Raw genomic sequence first — 21678 nt, forward strand, 5'->3', positions numbered from 1 at the left:
AATCAAAGTCATTCACTAAGCCAAACACAGAAGGAGGGAGGGGAGAGAAAATTGGGTGGAAATAGGGGAAAGGCTAAATGATCGATGTGTACATGTATGTTTCTACCATCTTGTACCCCTATAATATGTATGACTACAATGCACCAGTTAAAAATGAGCAGTTGGACTAAATTTGCTATCCACAAAAGAGAAAATACAAGTTGTCAATAAACACATTAAAAATGCCCAACATCATTATTAATCATGGAGATACAAATCAAAACTATATGAGATTCCATCTAACCCCCAAAATAATGGGAATCTTCAAGAAGTAAAACAACAATAAGTACTGGTGAGATTGAAAATTAGTGTATCTACTCTGTAGATTAGTGTGGAGATTTCTCAGAAAACTGGGGATTAATTCACCATGTTTTCTGCTATATAACTCATAGGTATCTTTCCAAAGAGACTGAAATCAGAATATTATTATAATTTACACATATACATGTTTATAGCAGCACAATTTATAATAGCCAAATTATAAAGCCAACCTAGGTATCCTTCAATAGATGAATGGATAAAAAAATTATTGAATATACACAATTTTGTAAACAAATCATATTCTACTCAGCAATCAAGGTGACCTAACTGAGGGGATGGGAGAGGAGAAGAGGAAAACTCTCTAAAGCACATGATGTACTTAAATGAACATATCAAAGTCAATCACTAAGCAAACCATGGGAAAGAAGGAGAGGGAGAGAATGGGGCAGGAATTGGAAAAGGGTTAACTGGGTGATGTGTCCATCACCACCCTTTTTATCCCTTTAAGATGTATGACTACAATGCACCAATAAAAAGTAATAGAAAAAAGTTTAAAAATTACGTCATTTGCAGAAAAATAGATGGACCTGGAGGACCTTATGTTAAGTGAAGTTAATTAGTCACAGAGAGTCAGAGGTCATATGTTTTCTCTCATGTGTGGAAGCTAAAGTATAATCAGGATGAAAGAGGAATTCCAGATAATGGAGTAGAAACTCTACTGGAGCCAGGGAGGTGGTATAAAGAAGGGGTGGGAATGGGAGAATCAATGACGGAACCACTTCTACCTGCATTATGTATTTATGTGAGAATACCAAAGTCAATCGCAGCACCGGGGAAGAGGAGGAATAGAGAGGAAGCTAGAGGAAAGCTCACCAGGAGCTGTGTGTATGTATGTCAATATCACTATGAGCTACATTATGATGTGGAAGTATAATGTACCAATAAAAGTATTAAAAAAGAAAAGAACATGGAGCTGGCTGTAATTTGTAGGTAGAAAGCCCCTGGGTTCAATTCCCAGTACCAAAATAAATAAAAAAAATTTTTTAAACATTACAGCCATAAATTTTTACCATTATTAGCATCATTTTCAAATGGAATTTCGAGGGAAAGATTTATATACTAAGAGAAACCAAATTCCCTGGAATGTAAAATGGATTTACCAAGAACAAGTAATTCAAAAGAACCTTGTTTTCAAAGCTGATATGAGGCTGCACTGATATATGCACCCACCATTTCAGAAATGTGCATTGAGCAGGTATTTGTGCCAGTTAAACGCTGGCAGTTAGTAGACATGGTGCTTATCTCCTGGTGCTTGACTTATATTCCAGTCCAGGCACTGGGTAGCATACAACTAACCACCAAGCAAAAATGAACACATGAGATTTTGGTTTGTGGTAGGTACCATAAAGTAAATAAAGGCACATCACATAATCTGGAGTGACTATTTCAGGCACTGGAAGGACAGGTGACTTAGAGGGGAGGTCAGGAGGATTTGTTTGAAGAAATGGTGTAGAAATGATAAATTTATTGAAAGAAATTCAACCAAGTTGAATCTGGGAAACCTGGCTCTGTGCCTAGGGATCAGAAAGTGACACTAGGCCTGAGGGAGTAAAACCTGGTATATTTAAGGCCAGTAAGACGTTTGTATGGACAGAGTGCAGTAAAAGGACATCAAAGAGGTAGGCAGGGAACATTCAATGGGACATTTCCCCTGCTAGTTATTCAGGAGTCTTGGTTTGCTTCTGAGAGCATATGGCAAAGAAATGCTATGATTTCATTTCTTATTTCTGAAGATCACTTTGGTGTTGTATGGAACACTGGTTTAAGAGACTGGGGCAGAGAAGAAGGCACACTGGGTAGTTCACTCTACATCAGTCTGGAAAGAGGATTCTACCCAGTAAGGTGAAAAGCACATGGATATAGAATGTGTTCAGGAGAAAGAAACTATTGGATCCATCATGAATTCTAGTTAGTTTCTAAGACTAGATAGAGCTCATGGAAATGAGGGAGCAAGGCTGCTTCCTATAATTTGACTCAAGAAAGGGGTGGGAAGAATAGTGATACCTTTTCTTGAAATAAAAAAAGGTGTGGAGGACCATATTGCAGGGTCACTAGAAATAAAAAGTCCAATTCTTGCAGGAATAAATTTGAGATATTTACTGTGTTGAAGTGGAGACATCACACAGGCAATCCGATATATAATCCTAGATGTCAGACATATAGGAGTTAGAGATGTAGAGGAGAATAACATGCAGTTGTGTTTAAGTTCATGGAAAACCTGTGAATTCAGCTAGCCATGGAGGGTAGACACCAGAAGACCTGCAACTAAGACCTAAGAAGAAGTAAAGACAGCAAATGACATAGGAGAAAAATCTTGGTTTTACAAACATCAAAATAGCTGTTTTATTTTGGTCATAGGAATTAGAGCCAGGGGCATTCTATCTCTCAGCTAAATCCCTACCCTTATTGTATTCTTTATTTAGAAACAGATTCTTGCTAACTTGATGAGATTCTCACTGAGTTGCTGAGGCTGGCCTTGAACCTATGATCCTCCTGTCTCAGCCTTCCAAGTACTGGGATTATGAGAGTGCACCATCATTCCTGGCATGACATAGACATTTGAGTCAAGTGCTGTGAAAGATTGGGTGAATTAAGGAAAGTAGAGCATTCCTTGGATTTGGCTACAGGAGGTCATTTCAGTGAAGTGAATTCAGGGGAGCATTCTTCATTGGTCAGCGTTCCCCAAGAGAAACAGAACCAGTGGCATGCTTACATGTACTAGGGATTGAATGCAAGAAATCACTTACACAGTTCTGAGACTGGCTAAACAAGTATGACCTCCACAGGCCACACCATCAGTAAGGACAGGCTGGGAATTCCAGCAGGTACCAAAGATGCTGCCCACAGGTGGAATTTCTTCTTACTCAGGAAACTTCAGTTCTGCTCTGGAAACCTTGTAACCTATTGAATCAGGCCCATCCAGGTTACCTAGGATCATCTACTTTAACTAAAGCTAACTGATTGTAATTCTCAACCACATCACAGCTACATCTAGAAGGTTGTTTGGTTAAATAACAGGAGAGTATAAGCTGACCAAATCAAAACATTTAAATGACTCTTAGGTCTAAAGACTGATGAGTTCCAGTGTAAAGGAAGCTGAGCAGAGACAGATCTCAACAGATGTCAAATTTTAGAGAGAACCCATTCTGTGAAGAGGACCAGAAATTGTTAAATAGGGCCGTAAGATATTTGTTATCATTAAATAACAAATTTGGTAATGTATGCTATACAAAGCCGTAAGATTTTTGTTATTTTATTGTCCTGTTTGGTAGTATACTCAGCAAATTTTTATGTTTAAAGAATGATCCTTTAGAGAGGAATGGGATGAGCCGGGTGTGGTGGTGCACGCTTGTAATGCCAGCACTTGGGAGGCTGAGACAGGAGGATCTCACAGGTTCGAAGCCAGCCTCAGCTACTTAGTGAGACTCTCAGCAACTTAGTGAGACCCTGTTTCCAAATAAAATATTAAATAGGTCCAGGAATATAGCCCAGAGGTAGAAGGCCTCTGGGTTCCACCCCCAGTACTACCAAACAAACAAAAAAATAAAAAAAGAGGAATGGGTTGATGCTGAAAGGGGGGATTAAGTCCAGAGAACAAGCTGGGTAATTGGCTTTAGATGGTGATGCCCTGCTATGGAGCAGCCACAAAGTACAAGGACTAGGGGGTGAAGATCATAGGCTGCCAGCATAAGATTCTTCAAAGAAGAGTCCCTCTCATCTCTGCTCTCATCTCCCCTATCTACCCAGGGTGTGTAAGGTCCCATCACAACCATTCTTACCTGAGGGCAATTCATCTCCTTAGAGGATGAGCTAGCTGCAGAGCTCACCTGGAGCAGGAGGACAGAGTCCCTCATCTCCTTAGAGGATGAGCTAGCTGCAGAGCTCACCTGGAGCAGGAGGACAGAGTCCCTCAAAGCCAGGGGCTCTCAGATTGACACATAATTGGCCTCTAGCAGATCTGTGGACCACTTAGCACTAAGAATACTTGAATATGTGGTTATGGGCGTTTTTATGAAAAGAGAGTTTTTAATTGCCATCAGATTCTTAAGCAATTTTTATCACCAGTAAAAGATAATCCTACTGCTGAAAAATGTCTTTCAATTCTATGATCTATGATTTAGCTTGGAACCTTGCATCATGGCACATGAGCATACAGTGTGCCTGAACAACACCTAGGAAAATGGGGACAAATGACCAAACTGGCAGAAAACTAAAGAAAGAGGGTACAATAGAAAGTAATAAATAAGATGACTGTGCCAAAGTAGTGGGCTCAAAAAAGAGCATGAATTGATTTACTTCCTTTTCATTATTTGTTCTTCAGCACAAAAGTTTCATACCGTATTACAAAAAATAATTTCACAGTGTTTACAACTTGTGGTTGAGAGTCTAGAGAGCCCCAAAGGCTTAAAAAAAGGAAAATCTATCTTTGACCTAATGGCTTGGTGATGTTCTCTTTCACAATATCACATTCTTTTGGAAAGTGTTCATTCAAGACAAATAAAGAAATTTATTTCTTCTTATTTATTCCTCCTCCTCCTCCTCCTCCTCCTCCTCCTCCTCCTCCTCCTCCTCCTCCTCCTTCTCCTCCTCGTGTTCTTCTTCCTCCTTATTCTTCTTCATTTTGGTATTGAGAATTTAACCCAGGGAGCTTTTACCTCAGAGTTACATCTCCAACCCTTTTTATTTTTATTTTGAAATAGGGTCTCAATGTGTTGCCTAGGCAGGCCTTAAACCTGTGATCCTCCTGTCTCAGCTTCCCATGTCCTGGGACTAGAGATGTACACAACCACACCACCACACCACCACACCAGGTAGATACAGACATTTCAACAGCAAATCTTTTTTGTCCAGTAATTTCAACAGCATATCTTTTAGCTGATGCATACAGCAATGCCCAAAGTGTACCTTGAAAGTTTGAACATTTGATTTTTGAGCCCTTATTTCTAGACATCTCAATTCAATGTGCATGAGATGTATCTTTTTTTTTTTCTGGAGCACTTCCAATAATTCTGATGTACATGTTAAGTTCATCTCACCAGGAGAAGCAACACTTCTGCAGCCAAAACTAAGAAGTTGCAGGACTCATTAAAAGTGCTGATAGTAAAAACTGTTTACATTTTAGGGGTCACTAGGTGTTAACATATAGGCAGAAAAATATCACTGCTCAAAGGAGAAAAAATAAGATTTATGTTGATGTAATTTTAGGTTTTAGTATAAGTTCTACAAGGCATCATTACAGGGATGGGGACCAGTAGATGGGAAGATCTTTCATCTTCAATATAAACAACTCACAGACGAAGTCAAGGGTACCACACTTCTTAGAGATGTACCAAATACGACAATAATATAATAATAATAGTTTGGCTTGAAACTATTCTGCTTTTCGGTAAAATGAAGAAGAAACATTTTCTGCTTAATTTTTTCTGGGGTCAGAAATACCTTTATTTTATTTTATTTTTTTACTTTATTATTTTATTTTTATTTGTGTGTGTGTGTGTGTGTGTGTGTGTGTGTGTTTGTGTGTGTGTGTGTGTGTTTTACTGGGGATGCAACCTAGGGGCCTTCTACCTCTGACCTACACTCCCAGGCCTATCTTATGTTTTATATGTAAACAGGGTCTCACTAAGTTGCTGAGAGCCTCACTAAGTAGCTGAGGCTGGCCTCGAACCTGTGCAATCCTCCTGTCTCAATATCCCAAGTGCTGGGACTACAAGTGCCCGCCAGCATGCCCAGATACTTTATTTTATTGTAGTACTAGGGACTGAACCCAGGGATGTTCTACCTTTAAGCCACATTCCTAGATATATTTCATGTTAGTCTCACTAAGTTGCTGAGAGTCATATTCACTTGCGGAGTCTGACCTCAAATCCGCTATCTTCCTGTCTCAACTCCCAGGTATTGGGGTGACAGGCATGTGCCACCTTGCATGGCAGAAAAGATATTTATAGTAAGTCATCCCAATTCTGGGGAAAAGAATAGTTTAACAATTTTTTTGCTTGCTAGTCACAAACACCAAGAGCTCTTAGCTTTTCATTTTTGGTGAGCCTTTAGTACGGTTTTGTTTCCAACATAGAAAAAGAAATATTTTTACTACTATGGGTTGAAATGCACGTTTTCAAATATATATATTTATATATGTTCAAATATATATGTCTATATTTTTAAATATGTACATATATTTGAAATATATATAACATATATTTATAAATATTAGAAATATATAATATTTATTAGAAACATATATATATATACATATATATATATAAATGTGGTGTTCATATATTTATGAACATCAAGTAAGATTTTGTGCATTTAGTGGACTCCATTTTCAAGACTCCAACCATACCCTGATGGTATTATCCCAATATCTGTGAATCTAGAGCATATTGAACAAGTTCTAACATTTCTGCTACCCACTAACTCCCATATATGCAAATGTATACACACACACACACACACACACACACACACACACGCACGCATGCACACACACACACACACAAAAAAAAACCAAAACAAAACACTAACATGACTTTAAGTAATTTTCAATGTGAATTGATGTTTGGCTGACAGTGTTGCTAAAACACACCACAGTGCTAGTGGACACAGGTGGGTACTTACTGTAAGGGCATCCGTAGACTTCCACCCTCATGCCAATCTTCCCACTTGGGTTCCACTCCAGGGGCACAAAACGGATGAAGCGAGCTCTCACCGAGTGCAGGAGTTTGTGATGTACCACACTGTCCGCATTCATATTTCCTGCAAAGGTCTGCGGGGAAAAAGGTGTCCAGTGAGGTCTGCAATCCCCACAAACATCAATGGATATCCACCAGCCACTCTACCATGTCTTCCAGAGACTTCCAGAGAAATTGCACATTATTCTCTAAAGCAATTCCTCATCTCATGGCCAGACAAATTTATGAATAAATCTATCTGAGCAAGTTGTAACAAGAAACATCTAAAAGCTTTACAAAGTTAATAGTACAGTGAAGTGCCCATATTTGCAATGTTCCTAATCACTGTGGACTGGCAAATAACAGATCATCTTCTCCTGGACAGAAAAGGCTTTTACTGAAGCAATTGTTATTGTTATTTGAGGCCAATTACTATGCTAAGCACTTCTCATTATCATTATAATCGTTTTATGGATTAAAATAAATGTCTAGCAAGAGAAAGGGGGATGAAAAAATAATCTTCCAATGACAAAATGTTCGTTCTGATAATCAGTTCCAATGTTATTCTGTTCTTCTCAAATCTCATGCTCTTCCATACTCCAACTTCTCACTATTTCGTTGCTAACGGTTATTGGGGAAATATCATGATTCAGATCTATATGTAATTCAGTTTTACATTTTTTTGTAAAGTTTAAGTGGAAAACCACATAGTCAACAACTATTGTGTTCCATGAGCATATTGCTTCATACCCTTTATTTAAATAAGTGTTTAAATAAGTGGTCACTAGAAGCTTTGTTTTTTGTTTTTGGTGGTACTGGGGTTCCTGGAAGCCCTTCTACCTCCAGGCTACACTCCCAGACCTATTTTATAATTTTGAAAGAGGGTCTCTTATGCCAGTGCGGCTGGCTTCGAACCTGTGGGATCCTCCTGTCTCCTCCTACCAAGCGCAGGGGTTACAAGCGTGCGCCACCACACCCGGCTGTTATTTTTTCTTTTTTTTTTTTTTTTCTGCATATGGGATTCAGAGGCTTACAACTCATCTATGTTTTTAACGGGGATTAAATATACATAAATTTAGCATTATTACCACTTTAAAGTATACAATTGAGTACATTCACACTGCTGGTTACCATCACCACTGACCATTCCTACAACTTTCTCATAATCGCAGTTACCCGTTCTCTCTCAGAAAGGATGTCTTGTTAGTTCAACAATGTGCTTGCTATTCTGAGTTGGCCCTTATCTTGCTCTCAGCCTCCAGAATTTATAGGTAAGGTTGCTTGTCCTTGTGCAATTAGCACCAATAAGAAAAAAAAAAGAAAAAAAAAAACCTTATGCTTTCTCAAATGGCCAAAGTCAACACCAAGTAAGATTTTGTATATTTAATGAAGTTTATTTTCACAGCCTCCAATTTTAATCCCAATGACATTTTTGTATTTTGAATCATCTCTGACATTTCTACTATTCACAAAATATCCACTAGCTCAATAGCAGGCAATTCATTAAATTACCATCCTTTGCCAAAAGGTGGCTTAGAAAGCAGAAAAGGCTAATGTTTCTGCTCCTCTCACAGCACTGATCTTAAATAAGAATAATGACTCAATGGAAAGGAATGTCTTGAGATCCAGGTCCAATCTCTCATCCCATGTAACTATCAAAGGTTTGTTCATATTTTCTTCATCTCAGCCAAGAATAATTTTATTTGGCAGGATTGATCTTCATCTATCCTGCAACCAGCACAGATACAATGGGGTTTCCTCCTCGTACTCTCCTAGAAGGAACTCCTCCATGGGAAGTATAGTCTGTTTCAATTTTCCTTTCACCCATATCTCTTTACTCTTTTGGGAAAGGGGAAAAGAAGCTCTGGTGACTTTGCTCTACTTGAACAGAAGGCTTTTTTTTTTTTTAATTTTGTTTGTTTGGTTGCTTTTGTTTTCAATGAGAGTTGAAACTAGGGGTGTTCTACCTTCACATTACAACCCCGGTTCTATTTTATTTTATTATTTTTATATATTTGAAACAGGGTCTTTTGCTAGGTTGCTGAGAGTCTCACTATATTGCTGAAGCTTTCTGGAAATTTTGATTCTCCGGTTCAGCCTCCCAAGTACTAATATTGCAGTACTACTCCCAAGTACTACTACTGTACCGGGCTAGAAGATATTTCTCTTATTTTCTTTTCTTTTTTTTTTCTCTTATTTTGCCATCTGGGGATGGAACTCAGGGGCATTCTACCTCCAAGATACATCCCCAGTCCTATTTTTTTATTCTTTATTTTGAAACAGATTTTCACTAAGTTGCAGAGGGTCTCACTAAGTAGTTGAGGTTGTCCTTAACCCTGTAATCCTCCTTTCTCAGCCTCCTAAGTACTGGGATTACAAGAATATGCCACCACGACAAGCTTGGAAGGTAGTTTTTACAACCTAACAAGAGAGCTCCCATCAGCATCTGGATTTTCTGTTGGTTTTGTGTATGCCAAGCCCACCTCCCCAGTCATAGAGATCCCATGGGTCTATATCCTCATCATTTATCTGGCCCAAGTGTATAACAGGAATTTGTTCATAAAAAGGGCAACCGCATGCCCTCTTCTTGGTTCTGTGTAACTGGCAGACTGAATATATCTATAAACAATACTATCTGATTATATAACCATTAAAAGACTTACTTGGTAATCTGTAAGTGTTTTATTTGAGTTTATCCCTAAATAGTATTTGGTCTGCTCAGAGAAGGCTGAACCTTATAATCTACTTTGAAGGCCACAGTTTGACAAGGTAGCTCTGGGAGGGAGGGCATCTTACTCAATCTCTCTGCCTCATTATTTTACTGTGCTTACTGCTGCATTCTCACACTTGTCCCAGAACTATGTGGCATCATAGTGTCAGATGCTCAAGTCCAAGCTGACCCAAGGTTTCACAAGATTGAGGTCTCATAGCCTTCATTGTGTAGTCCCAGGCCCTCCTAGAGACAGAATTCCATAGTCACCTGGAAGATGCCTGATGCTAGGGACAGATGAGTCCAAACAGAGCAACAGCCAAGTCCCATGTCATGTTACCAGATCAGGGATCTGCCTGAAGACCAGGAAGCATTTTGCACTACTCTCACTACCATCTCCATATGTTGAGTAAGTCAGGTCTGTACTATCAAACAATTGTGTCCACTGACACAGCTGCCATGCTCAATGTCTCCTCTGCTGTGGATGCTTGTTAGCATCTTTGCTCTATTATTTTACTTTCTTCTGCTTAGCATCAAGCAAGGTTTTAACCAACTTCCTCAGTAAAGAAGTCATCCCACTACCTACACCCTGCACATGTACACATAAAAAATATATATATATAAATATATATATATATATATATATATATATATATGAATGCACACACATGCTCACATGTGGACCCATATATACCGACACATTTAAACCTTTCTGTATTTTTGACACATCTTAACATCCAGTCAGATAACATAGTATCCCAACCACACATGAAGGATCCTGTGACTAAAAGAGGTTAACAGCACAAACACATCACACAATCAGGTCAGAAAGGTTCTTCATACCTCTAATTTTGACCTGTATTCCATTATTTGCTTATCAAAAGTTTGTTGTTATTGTTCTTGTTTGTTTTCCCCAATTCTGTACCAAGTAGTATTACAACTATACAAACTATATACAAACTATATATAATATATATAGTTATATAGATATATATAGTTATATAGCTACATATAGCTATCTTATTACAACTATACAAACGTAGTATAGTTTTAATAAGGTATATATAATTTTAACAATGATAACTACTACATATTATGCATATGGTTCTTAACAAAGTGGAAATTGCATTTTTTTTGGCAGTATTGGAGGTGGTACTCCAACACTGCCAAAAAAAATGCAAATGGAACCCAGGATCTTACTCATGATAAGTAAATGTTCTACTACTGAGCCACACTTCCAGCTCCAGTGATAATCAGTAATCTCAGTACTTGAGACAAGAGGATGGCAAGTTCAAGGCCAACCTGGACTACTTAGCAAGACTTCTGTCTCAAAGTTTTTTTTTTTTTTTTTTTTAAAGGGGGGAGGGAATTGAAAATGTAGTTCAATGGTAGATTGCCCCCAGGAGTTCAATCTCCAGTAATGCAATACACACACACACACACACACACACACAATTTATTTTTTATTTTTTATCTTATGTAAATTCTACATAATATTGGGATACAGAGTGTTAAACAAATGCATGCACACATCATTGGTACCTTCCCCACTGGGTCCATTCCCTTCCATCCACCATCCCTTCTTCACCCATATCTTTGATATTTTATTGGTAGTTTTGTATACATTCATAGCAATGTTTCTACTTTTACACTCTTTATGGTTTTTTCTCCTGTCTCTGATCTCCCTCAGTCACTCCCTTGGAGTATCTGCCCATCTATATGATGTTGTCTTATTTCTAGAATATTAAAATACTTGCATACCCATGTTTATAGCAGCACAAATTACTATAACCAAATTATGGAACCAACCTAGATGCCTAGAAACAAATGAATGGATCAGAAAACTTTGGCATCTACAACACAATGGAATTTTATTCAGCTACAAAGAACAAAATCTTGCCTTTTGGGGGAAAATAGATGAAACCCAAGAATGTCATTATAAGCCAGTACAGCCAGTCTCTAAAAACAAGAAAATGTCTGGGTGTGGTGGCACACACTTGTAATCCCAGTACTTGGGAGGTTGAGACAGGAGGATTGTGTAGGTTCAAAGCCAGCCTCAGCAGCTTAGTGAGGCTCTCAGCAACTTAGGTAGAACATGTTTCCAAATAAAATATAAAATAGGTCTGGGAGTATATCTCCGAGGTAGAAGAAGGCTCCTGGGTTTCATCCCCAGTTCCACAAAAAAATAAAAAACAAAAAAGATGAATGTTTTCTCCTATATGTTGAAATTAGAGTGATATTTGGGAATATATATATATATATATATATATATATATATATATATATATATTTTTTTTTTGTTGTTGTTGTTTGTTTGTTTGTTTGTTTTAAATAAGAACCTGAAAGCTAGGCATGGTGGCACATGCTTGTAATCCCAGCATTTGGGAAGCTGAGACAGAAGAATCATGGTTTGTGGACAGCCTAAGCTACTACTTAGTGAGATTCTTTGCAACTCAGTGAGACATTGTTTCAAAATAAAGAACAAAAAACAGAGCTGGCATATAGCTTGGAGGTCGGTAGAATGTTCCTGGGTTTCAAGCCCAGTATGGCAAAAAATTACAAAATACTAAATACATAAATAAATAAAATCTTGAGGTTGAGAGAAGTTAGTTCTTGCAATGATCAAAAGATGCCAAAAATTTCTCATTGACGAGAAGCTGGGTCTTTCATTTTCAGTTTCAGGTAACTTTCAATCACATGTGGTATAAATATTATAAAAGGCAATAAACATATATAAGACAAATTACAGGAAGGGCTTATTCACTTCCAGAAATTAACAAAATGAGAAAGAAGCACTCATTCTGGATATTCAACACCACTGGTTCAGGAGTAGAAGTGTTTTTGGTGATAAAGAAGTTTCCTGAGTGAGTCTCTGCACCTTGCTGAAAAGCAGATGAAGTGGACACAGACTTGGAGACTAAGGCGGGACAGTATAGCACCTAATAGTGGATAGCTCTGCATTTGCTGCCATGAGACCCACTCAGGTGGATTTAATCTTCCAACCCCACACTAATGGCAATGAAGTTACCTGAATCAGGGTACCACTAGGCAGCTCTTGTTAATATGCCTAAGTGCAGTCTTTGCAGGAAATAGATGGTAGGAGAACCCTGTTCCTTATCAGCGAACTTTTCAGGGAATTCTGGAACTCAGGGAGATAGTATTTCAGATCTCGGTTCTGCAAAACACAGCATGCTGACTAAAATGAAATAGGAGATGGAAAGAAAGAGCTGAGCTTTGGGTGCAAATCCCAACAATCTGCTGATTCCTGCTTTTTATCCTCAGCAAGGCTACTGAACTATAATTCCCTTTGTGGTATGAATTTCATCTTGTTTTCAACTGCATTTTCTAGACCAGTGCACGGAACACTGTATTTTTCAGAGATATTTCGACATGAATTCCAGGAGTCCAAATTAAACTTCTGTCGTTGTTTTGAAATCAATGGATTTACAAAGAAAATCACACTGGTGCTCCCAGCGTTATTAGAGACTTAGAAAAGAGCTGTGGGGATGAAGGGGCAGAGGTACATCAGCTTTCTAAATCTTGCTATACTTGTATGGTGTATACCTATCACTCTGCATTTGATATTTTTACCAATACAAGCAGTAGTCTAAAAGAGAGTGAAGAGAGTGAGAGTGGCACTGGAGAGAGAGAGAGAGAGAGAGAGAGAGAGAGAGAGAGAGAGAGAGAGAGAAGGAATGAGAATATCTATCCAGTTCTAATAGAAAATACATGCACAAATACCTCTGTGTGAAGCGGTTCTGTACCAAGGACCTAGTAATAACTTCAAGCCCCATGCGAGGCATTGCCAAGTATACTTAAATTTTCTGAGTGATGATGAAAGGCTTACCCCCCAAAGAGTGAAAACTTAAGTTAAGGATGGGCTGGAAGCCCAAAAGTAATTTCAAATGCACTTTTCTTTATAAGCTATATTTAATAAAGCAAAGGGTAATTAACATGCAAACCACAAGGTTAAAACTCACATTGTTGAGCCTACTCAGGCTTCAGTGCTTCAAACTGGCACTCAGGGTGAGTGCATAAAGACAATGAGGCAGGTGAGGTAACTCACTGGCTATTACTAGCTGCTGAAGGAGACTCTGAAATGTTATATTTTTTATGATAAAGGAGGATGAGGCTGGTGAGTTGTCTCTATTTCCTAGTCCTGTCACATCACTGTAAGTGTCTGGAATGCAGCTACCTGTCCTTTCCTAGGCACTTTTATTTAATTAGACTGGAAGAGGCTGCTGGGAACTGGGTTGTGACATAGGAACCTTGTCGTATCTTAGTGGTTGACAAATGGGAATGACTAATCCGGGATCCGCATTCCCTGACTTCTGCAGAGTAAAGAGATAATGCAAGAGTTTTAAACAGAGGTACAGACAATCTTAACTTAGAATGGTTCAACTTATAACAGTTCAACTTGCATTACTCAGCCTCAGGATGATGGGGAAGCAATATGGATTTAATAAAAAGTGTACTTTACATTTTGAATTGTGTTCATTTTGTGGCCTTCTGATAAGTAGTGGGATCCTCTCTCAGGATGTTAGAAAGTGTCAGAACCACATGGCTTGACACCTGGCATTCCAAAGAGTTTGGTGCTACTAAGGCGATTGATGTGTTTTCAGTGCATTTTTGGCATATGATGTTTTCAACTGACCCCATCGTTAAATCAAGGAATATCTGGAGAAACACTATGGTTCCCCCAGGAAGAGTGGAAAATGCTAAGCAGTTCACCCAGGTGAGACTGTGCAAAGACCACCACATGCTTATTGAACCTGTTCTTTGTACTAGGAAATCAGTATCATGGTACAGTAGAAACCCCTCCTGTGACCTTCCTCAGTACCACCCCAGACCTGTCACAACCTTTATGACACGTGGACCTGATGTCCTAACACTAGCTTCGTTGTTATTAATTTACCCATGTGAAAGCTTGCTTGCTTTTCTTTCTTTCTTTCTTTCTCTCTTTCTTTCTTTCTTTCTTTCTTTCTTTCTTTCTTTTTCTTTGTTTCATTTCTTTATTGCTTTTCCTTGATTCTTCTTTCTATTTTTGGCACTGGTGATTGAACCCAGGGGCATTCTGGGTTACACTTTCAGTCAGCCTTTCTATTTTAAAATAGGGTCTAAGTTGCTGAAGCTAGCCTCAAATCTATAATCCTCCTGTCTCTGTCTCCCAAGTGTGTCACTGTGCCTGGATTAAAAGGTATTTCTGATGTAAGTCTTATCAAATATAAGGTCTCCAGACATAGCACTGGAGTTCATCTCGACCCAATACTAACATTTTTTTTTATTGACACTGATGGGGAGCTATAAGACTAACCAAAAGGAGTTTTGTCATAAGCTATAAGGTATCATGGAAAATGGCTTCAATCGTATGCCTCTCACACTGGAAGTTCTCCAGCTGTGAGAGTGACCACACCTTCTTCTAGGTAGAGAAACTGGCTTCTAGAACCTGCAGTGTCCCTCGACCATAAAATTCTGGATCTCCATCCTTGATTTCCTCATCAAAGAAATTAGCTGAGTTCTATATCCCGTTTCCTAATAATTTCTCCAGTTGGGTGAATCAGTAGGCTTCCCTGTAAACTATTTGGATTAAAACTGTTCTGTCATGTCTTGGCATGGTAGTGCATGCCTCTGATCCCAGTGCTTAGGAGGCTGAGACCAGAAATTCACAAGTTTTAGGCCAGTATCAGCAACTTACCAAGACCCCTCAGTAACTTAGTGAAATCCTGTTTCACAATAAAATAATTTTTAAAAATCTGGAATTATAACTCAGAGGTAGAATATACATGTTTTAACATTGTGTGTGTGTGTGTGTGTGTGTGTGTGTGTGTGTGTGTGTGGTACTGGAGGTGGAACCCAGGGGCTTTTTACCTCTGGACTCTACTCCTATACCTATTTTTTTATACTTTATTTGGAAATAGGGTCTCACTAAGTTGCTGAGAGACTCATTAAGCAGCTGAGGCTGGCTTTGAAACTGTGTGATCCTCCTGTTTCACCCTCCCAAGTGCTTGGATTACAAGCATGCACCACCACGCCCGGCTGATATACATGTTTTAAATCCCCAATGCAGTAGTAGTAGTAGTAGTAGTAGTAGTAGTAGTAGTAGTAATAGTAATAATAATAATAATAATAATAATAATAATAATATTCTATCAATATCTTAAATACAAGTAGATTCCATAGAAGGTCAAGCATCTCAAGCATAAGAAAGAGACATTGATAAAGTTATTTTAAGTAGAAGTTGAAGAACACTCAAATCCCATTGGCCTTTGCCTGTTTCTAGCCTTACCAACCAATCAAACTAAACTTGGAAGGAAACTTCTGAATTAAGTTTCTCAGCGTTCTTCCAAGACCTATAGAAACCTAATGTATGTAATATTCTAACTGGTTCGATTTTGACAGCTATTGTAAATAGCTGTCAAATATCATGTATATCATGTATATGAACCCAGAGACAAATAGAAATCTGGCTTTATTGACCAGCATGGATGATACAGACCCCTAATTGTTCTTGAAGGCACTGTACAGAGCCTAAGAAGCAAGTGCATTCATGTGACGCAAACTCTCCTCTTTTTGTTGGGTTTGTTCTGAAGTTCTGCATTTTGTATGACTTCTGCTGTGTTAACTAAAAGGGGCAATAAAGTGACTGTTGACAATCATATCCCATATTTACGTTTTTATCTCTGTGCTGAGAGCTGTAACACCAACATGTTCAGCAGCCTCACCATATGTTTTTTTCCTGGAAAGATTGAAATACCCACTTAGCAAAATTACACACTTCACACTCCACTAAAGCAAAAAGAAACAATACGACTGCCCTTCTGAAAAATAAACAGAAAGCTCTTTTCCCTATAAAATAGTCAACTGGCAGATAAAAGCTGACAGAAGGGCCTGGCCTTCATTTACAGGACCTGGAGGGAGGATAAAGACTATAGCAAGACCCAGATCCAGAGCTAGAAAGAGGCTAAACACTGAGTACAAAGCCAAACATTGGGTCAAAAGAAAGAATGTATACCAAGAGAGAAAGGCCTTGTGAGCACTGTGATGGCTTTAGCGAGAGGTGTCCCAACCCCTTCTCTCCGGCCAGCACAACTGATTCCCCATTCCATTTTATTTACCTTCCTATACTTATCAGCACCTGACAAACTGAATACATGAGTATGTTTTCATGTATGATTCTATCTATAAATCTATATTCATTTGTCTCCATATATTCATGCATTTATTATCTATCTATAATCTACTTATTCATCCATTATCTACTTCTATCAACCATGTATCTATCTTTCTTTTTATCTATCATCTGTCTGTCTTTTATCATCTATCTTCTATCATTTGTATATATTCTACCTATGTATCTTCTATCCATACATATATCTATCTATGATATCTATGATATCGATATCTTATCTTGTATCTGTCTAAAATCTATTATCTATCATCTATCTATCTATCATCTATCTATCTTCTTTCTATCATATATCTCCATCTATCTATCATTTTTACTTATTTACCTATCCATCTATCAACCAGAACACTGGAAGCTTCATGAGGAAAGACGAACCTAGATTACAAGCAGGAGAGGTGATCAATAGATATTTTCTGTATGAATGAAGTAAGAATATTCACTTTTGCTTTCTCTAATGGTATTTTTACTTTAGAACGTTGTTCTTTTTTCATGGGCCACCTTAAGTGAATGGTACTCCAGAGAAGAGTAATTACAATAGCATATTGGGAATGCATCTTTTTCATAGTTTTGAAAACAAAGAATATGAGTTTTAAAAAGTTTTCTCAATTCTATGTCAATAAGGAAGGCTGGAATAATATTACGTCTTTACAGTTCTTTCTATTACCATGGCTAAACATAAGAAATTTAAGGCTTTTCCCATGGGAATTCCATCTGCAAGCTAAACTGCCAGTTTTTATTTATTTATTTATTTATTTATTTATTTATTTATTTATTTATTTATTTATTTTAAACAGAGTGTTTCTAAGTTACTAAGCCTGGTCTCTGACCTGTGATCTTCTTGTCTCAGCCTCCCAGTACTGTAATTACAGGTGTGTGCCATTATGCCCAGCTAAACTAGTGCTCTTATTTCCCAAACTAGAGTTCTTAAGAGAAGCAAATAAAGTTCCAGTGTTCAAGGCTTTACCAACTTGGTGACATTTAGCTTCTCAAAGACTAGAGAAGACCAAAAAAAAGTATACAGTGAAGATGTTGGGTGGTGCTTGCAGGTCCATGATTATTCTCTGATATATTTATGAGGTTCAGCTTGCTAACTCCACAAGTTAAACATTGACTATAGAGTTTGGGTCTCACTTCCCTGTCTATGAGTTGGCTAGAAAAGAGAGAACAGGCTAAGACTTGTGCTGATTTCATGAGGCCCGCATCATGGCCAAGAGGCTGCTCTCAGTCTACTTGCTCCCTATAGATTTTCAGACTCCTGTTCAGGTATGTGTCTACACCAGCAGATAAATCCCAACTCATCTATCATGTAATCAGTTTTCTCAAAAGACAATTCAACTTCCCTGAATGAGAAACTTTAAGAAGACAGCAAATTTTCACTGGAAAGAGGATCATGAAGTCAGACATTGTATATGATTTTTTTTTTCATTTTTCTGAGATTTAGATCTCAAACTAGCACTTACAGGAGAAGATGTAAGTTAAATTTCAGCCTTTGGCAAAACCATGGAATTGGCCAAGTTTATCATGATATCTTCATTTTTTCCTTGCTCCTTTGTTCTATTTTAGCTCTTAACTGGCTTTTCTTTTTTTTTTCTTGTTAAATTATATGTAGCTCACCTTTCCTAGGGTAAATTAGAATTTATGTTACTAAAAGAGATACCTGAAGCACAATGGAAGTAAGAAGAAAGGGCAGAAGAGAGGAAGAATAAGTTCTGCATGCTAAAGGAATTAATTTCTGATTCTACTTTGGCTGTCAAACTGATTAAGACAAAAAATAATCTTTAGACAACCTTCCCCATATAACCATGCAATATAAATAACAGCTAGCTCACTCTGTACACTCAATATTAAGAAACTCCTCTGCTCTTTCTAATCAACAGAGTGTCACCCAATTTCCTTCTATACAAAAACTGCTTGGTGACTTTCATTATTGCAGCATATGAGAATTCTAAGACAGGAGCCAAAATAAAAAAGGTGCTCACTGTTAGTTTCTGGTCAGCAGCCTCAGCATGGCTCTATGCCCTCTGCTTGACTCTAGGACTGGTCTTTTTTTACCAGACTGATGAGAGAATACAAAATCAAAGATTTGGAACAAAATGTTGGGGATCTGAATTCTAACTCCGAATACATGATATGAAGTTGTTTATAAAATAGCAGGCTATTTTTAAATTGATAAATAATTCAGTAAGAAAAATAAATGTTTTCGTAGCCTAGATTTTTATTAATCTTTAAAATAAATTTACTAAAACATTTCTTATCAAAACAAAAGGCTAAAACAAAAATCTGTAGAAGTGGAAGTGGATTAGCTTTATCCAGCAGCTTGTTCCAGTGCTTCCACTGCAGACATTAGTCATGCTTCTGGCTGCTGTCCTGCAGAAATACCTGGGAGGTCCTCTTGGATGCAGAGGATTAACGCTGGATAAATGTGTTGGGATTGCACTGCAAAGAGGAGCATATGGTCAGCTCTATTCAGAATTTGCTTCTTGCCGGGTTTACATAGTGAATTTTAAACCACCCAGCTTGATTAGCCTAATCATGGCCTGGTTTCTTTGTTGATAATGTTTGATCAAGATAAATAGGCCCTCTGAGTCTCTTAGCTTTACACATGAGGTCCTCTAATCTGGCCTTGATCTGTCTCATGTGTCTTACTTCTCACAGTTTCTATATATACTATACAAAAAATATGGTCTCCAAATTTCACTGCCTTGTGCTATTGCTTCTGATGCTGTAGTGTGGAACTGAGGACAGACTCTGGCACATGTTGCCTTGGTGAGAAACTTGCTGCCATTACTTCAGTGAGAACCTGGACAATTTCTTCCCTTTTCATCCTAACATTTATCTGGCTTTAAAACAGGAATAGGACTATATTTTTCATGATGTTGTAAGAAAAATGCTTTATTTTTTTTACATGTGAGTTTTTGAGTGGATACATATGAGTGTGCATGTGCTTTGGTAACATGTACACTCATAATCGATGCTAGAATGGTTCTACATAATATGCTATTTGCACATTTGATATTTGAGGTTAGATATTGCTTAGAATACTTCTAGCATAAAATGTGTAGCTCTGTGTGAGGTCTGTAGGCTGAACTTGCATATGAGTTCACCTCTTTAATTGCTAGATCCATATGTCTAGTTAAGCAATAATTATTCTTTAGGCACATGTCAAATACATATTTCTTTATCAAAGATACCTTGGTTTTACAGGCACAAGAAGAATATTGGATGCAGAGAATGGTCCAGAAACAATGTTCTCACATCAGTCTCTGTGGCATTTTTCCTTGTTTCTGGGCATTTTATTTTTCATTTTTTATTTTTTTAAATCATCATTTTTTTATTCTCGTTTCAGCATTTAATTTCTTGTGTGTGTGTGTGTGTGTGTGTGTGTGTGTGTGTGTGTGTGTGTGTATGTGGTACTGGGGAAGGAACCCAGGGCCTTTATACCTCTGGGTTATACTCCCAAACCTCTTTTATACTTTATTTGAAAATAGGGTCTCACTAAATTGCCGAGAGCCTCATTAAGTAGTTGAAGCTGGCTTTGAACTGGTGCGATCCTCCTGTCTCAGCCTCCCAAGCGTGGGGATTACAAGCGTGCACCACCACGCCCATTTCTGGGCATTTTAGAAATGAGGAAACTATGGTCAAGAAGTCCAGTGGGCTGCTCACAGTGGGTGGAGGCATGAGCTTAGACCTGTCCTCTTGTGCAAATCTTTACTCTCCCTGTGCAACATTTTTGCTTCTTGGGAGGTGTGACCTCTCTTTCTTTTAAACTATCATCACACATATTTTCTAGCTCCATCATGGCAATCAAAACTTCTTATTTTGCATTTTTACCCATGTGTATGGTATGGAACTTTTTAGAGCATAAGCTTATATTTAATCATATCATATATTAGACCTGTCTCTAACTCATCTATAGGTTTCACACCTACCTTGAGTTATATATTAAACATTTACTTGCTAGGTGTGGTGGTTCATGCCTATAATTCTAATACTTGGAAGACTAAGACAGAAATATTGCAGTTTTGAGGTCAGAGTTTCATAATTTAATGAAATTTTGCCTCAGAAATTAAAAATATCAAAGGGCTGAGCTATAGCTTAGAGGTGGACTGTGTCTGAGTCCAATCCCTGTATCACAATATATACACACACACACACGTGCACACATACACACACACACACACACACGTGCACACACACACACACACACACACACACACACACACACTATTTCTGTGACATAAAGCCTGACACATTGATGGAAAACCAGGACTGAAGTTGAGATAGACAACTTCCCCTGGAAGGCCACAGGATGTCTCTTCTATTTGTATGCTTTTTATTTATTTTTATTAATGACTAGAGAAAGCACATAATGACTATAATAATTATTAGAAATGTACATGGCAGGGGTGGTAGCACACTCTTTATTCCAAGTACTTGGAAGGCTGAGACAGAATGATTGGAGGCCAGTCTTAGCAAATTAAAAAGACCATCAGCAACTTAGTGAGACCCTGTTTCAAAATAAAATGGGCCTATATGTGTGTAACTGATAATTAAAATGCCTCTAGGTTCAATCCACATTACCACAAACAAAAAAGTAGAAGAAAAGAAAGAAAAAAAAATAGATGTATAAAGTATGCCTAGAATTTCACATATAGCATAATTGTATTCCTTAACTTACCCTGAACATCTTATAACTTGATGGCTATACAAAATGTATTTGCAAGCTTAGAGTATTTTCTCCCTCATAT

At 37.9% G+C, this 21678-nt stretch overlaps 1 protein-coding gene across 2 annotated transcripts in view; it reads right to left on the minus strand.

Moving 5' to 3' along the window:
* CNTNAP5 (contactin associated protein family member 5) overlaps nt 1-21678 on the minus strand; it is a gene marked incomplete at both ends in the record, with an annotated part of 1017925 nt that overhangs the window by 638052 nt on the left and 358195 nt on the right. For both annotated transcript variants that reach the window (XM_080690368.1, XM_080690367.1), the window contains one exon: nt 6982-7129. In XM_080690368.1, the coding sequence (XP_080546494.1) occupies nt 6982-7129 (148 nt within the window). The remainder of the gene's footprint in view (nt 1-6981; nt 7130-21678) is intronic.

This window comes from Muscardinus avellanarius, assembly GCF_963383645.1.
Source record: "Muscardinus avellanarius genome assembly, chromosome: 2".
Classification (NCBI taxonomy): Eukaryota; Metazoa; Chordata; class Mammalia; order Rodentia; family Gliridae; genus Muscardinus; species Muscardinus avellanarius.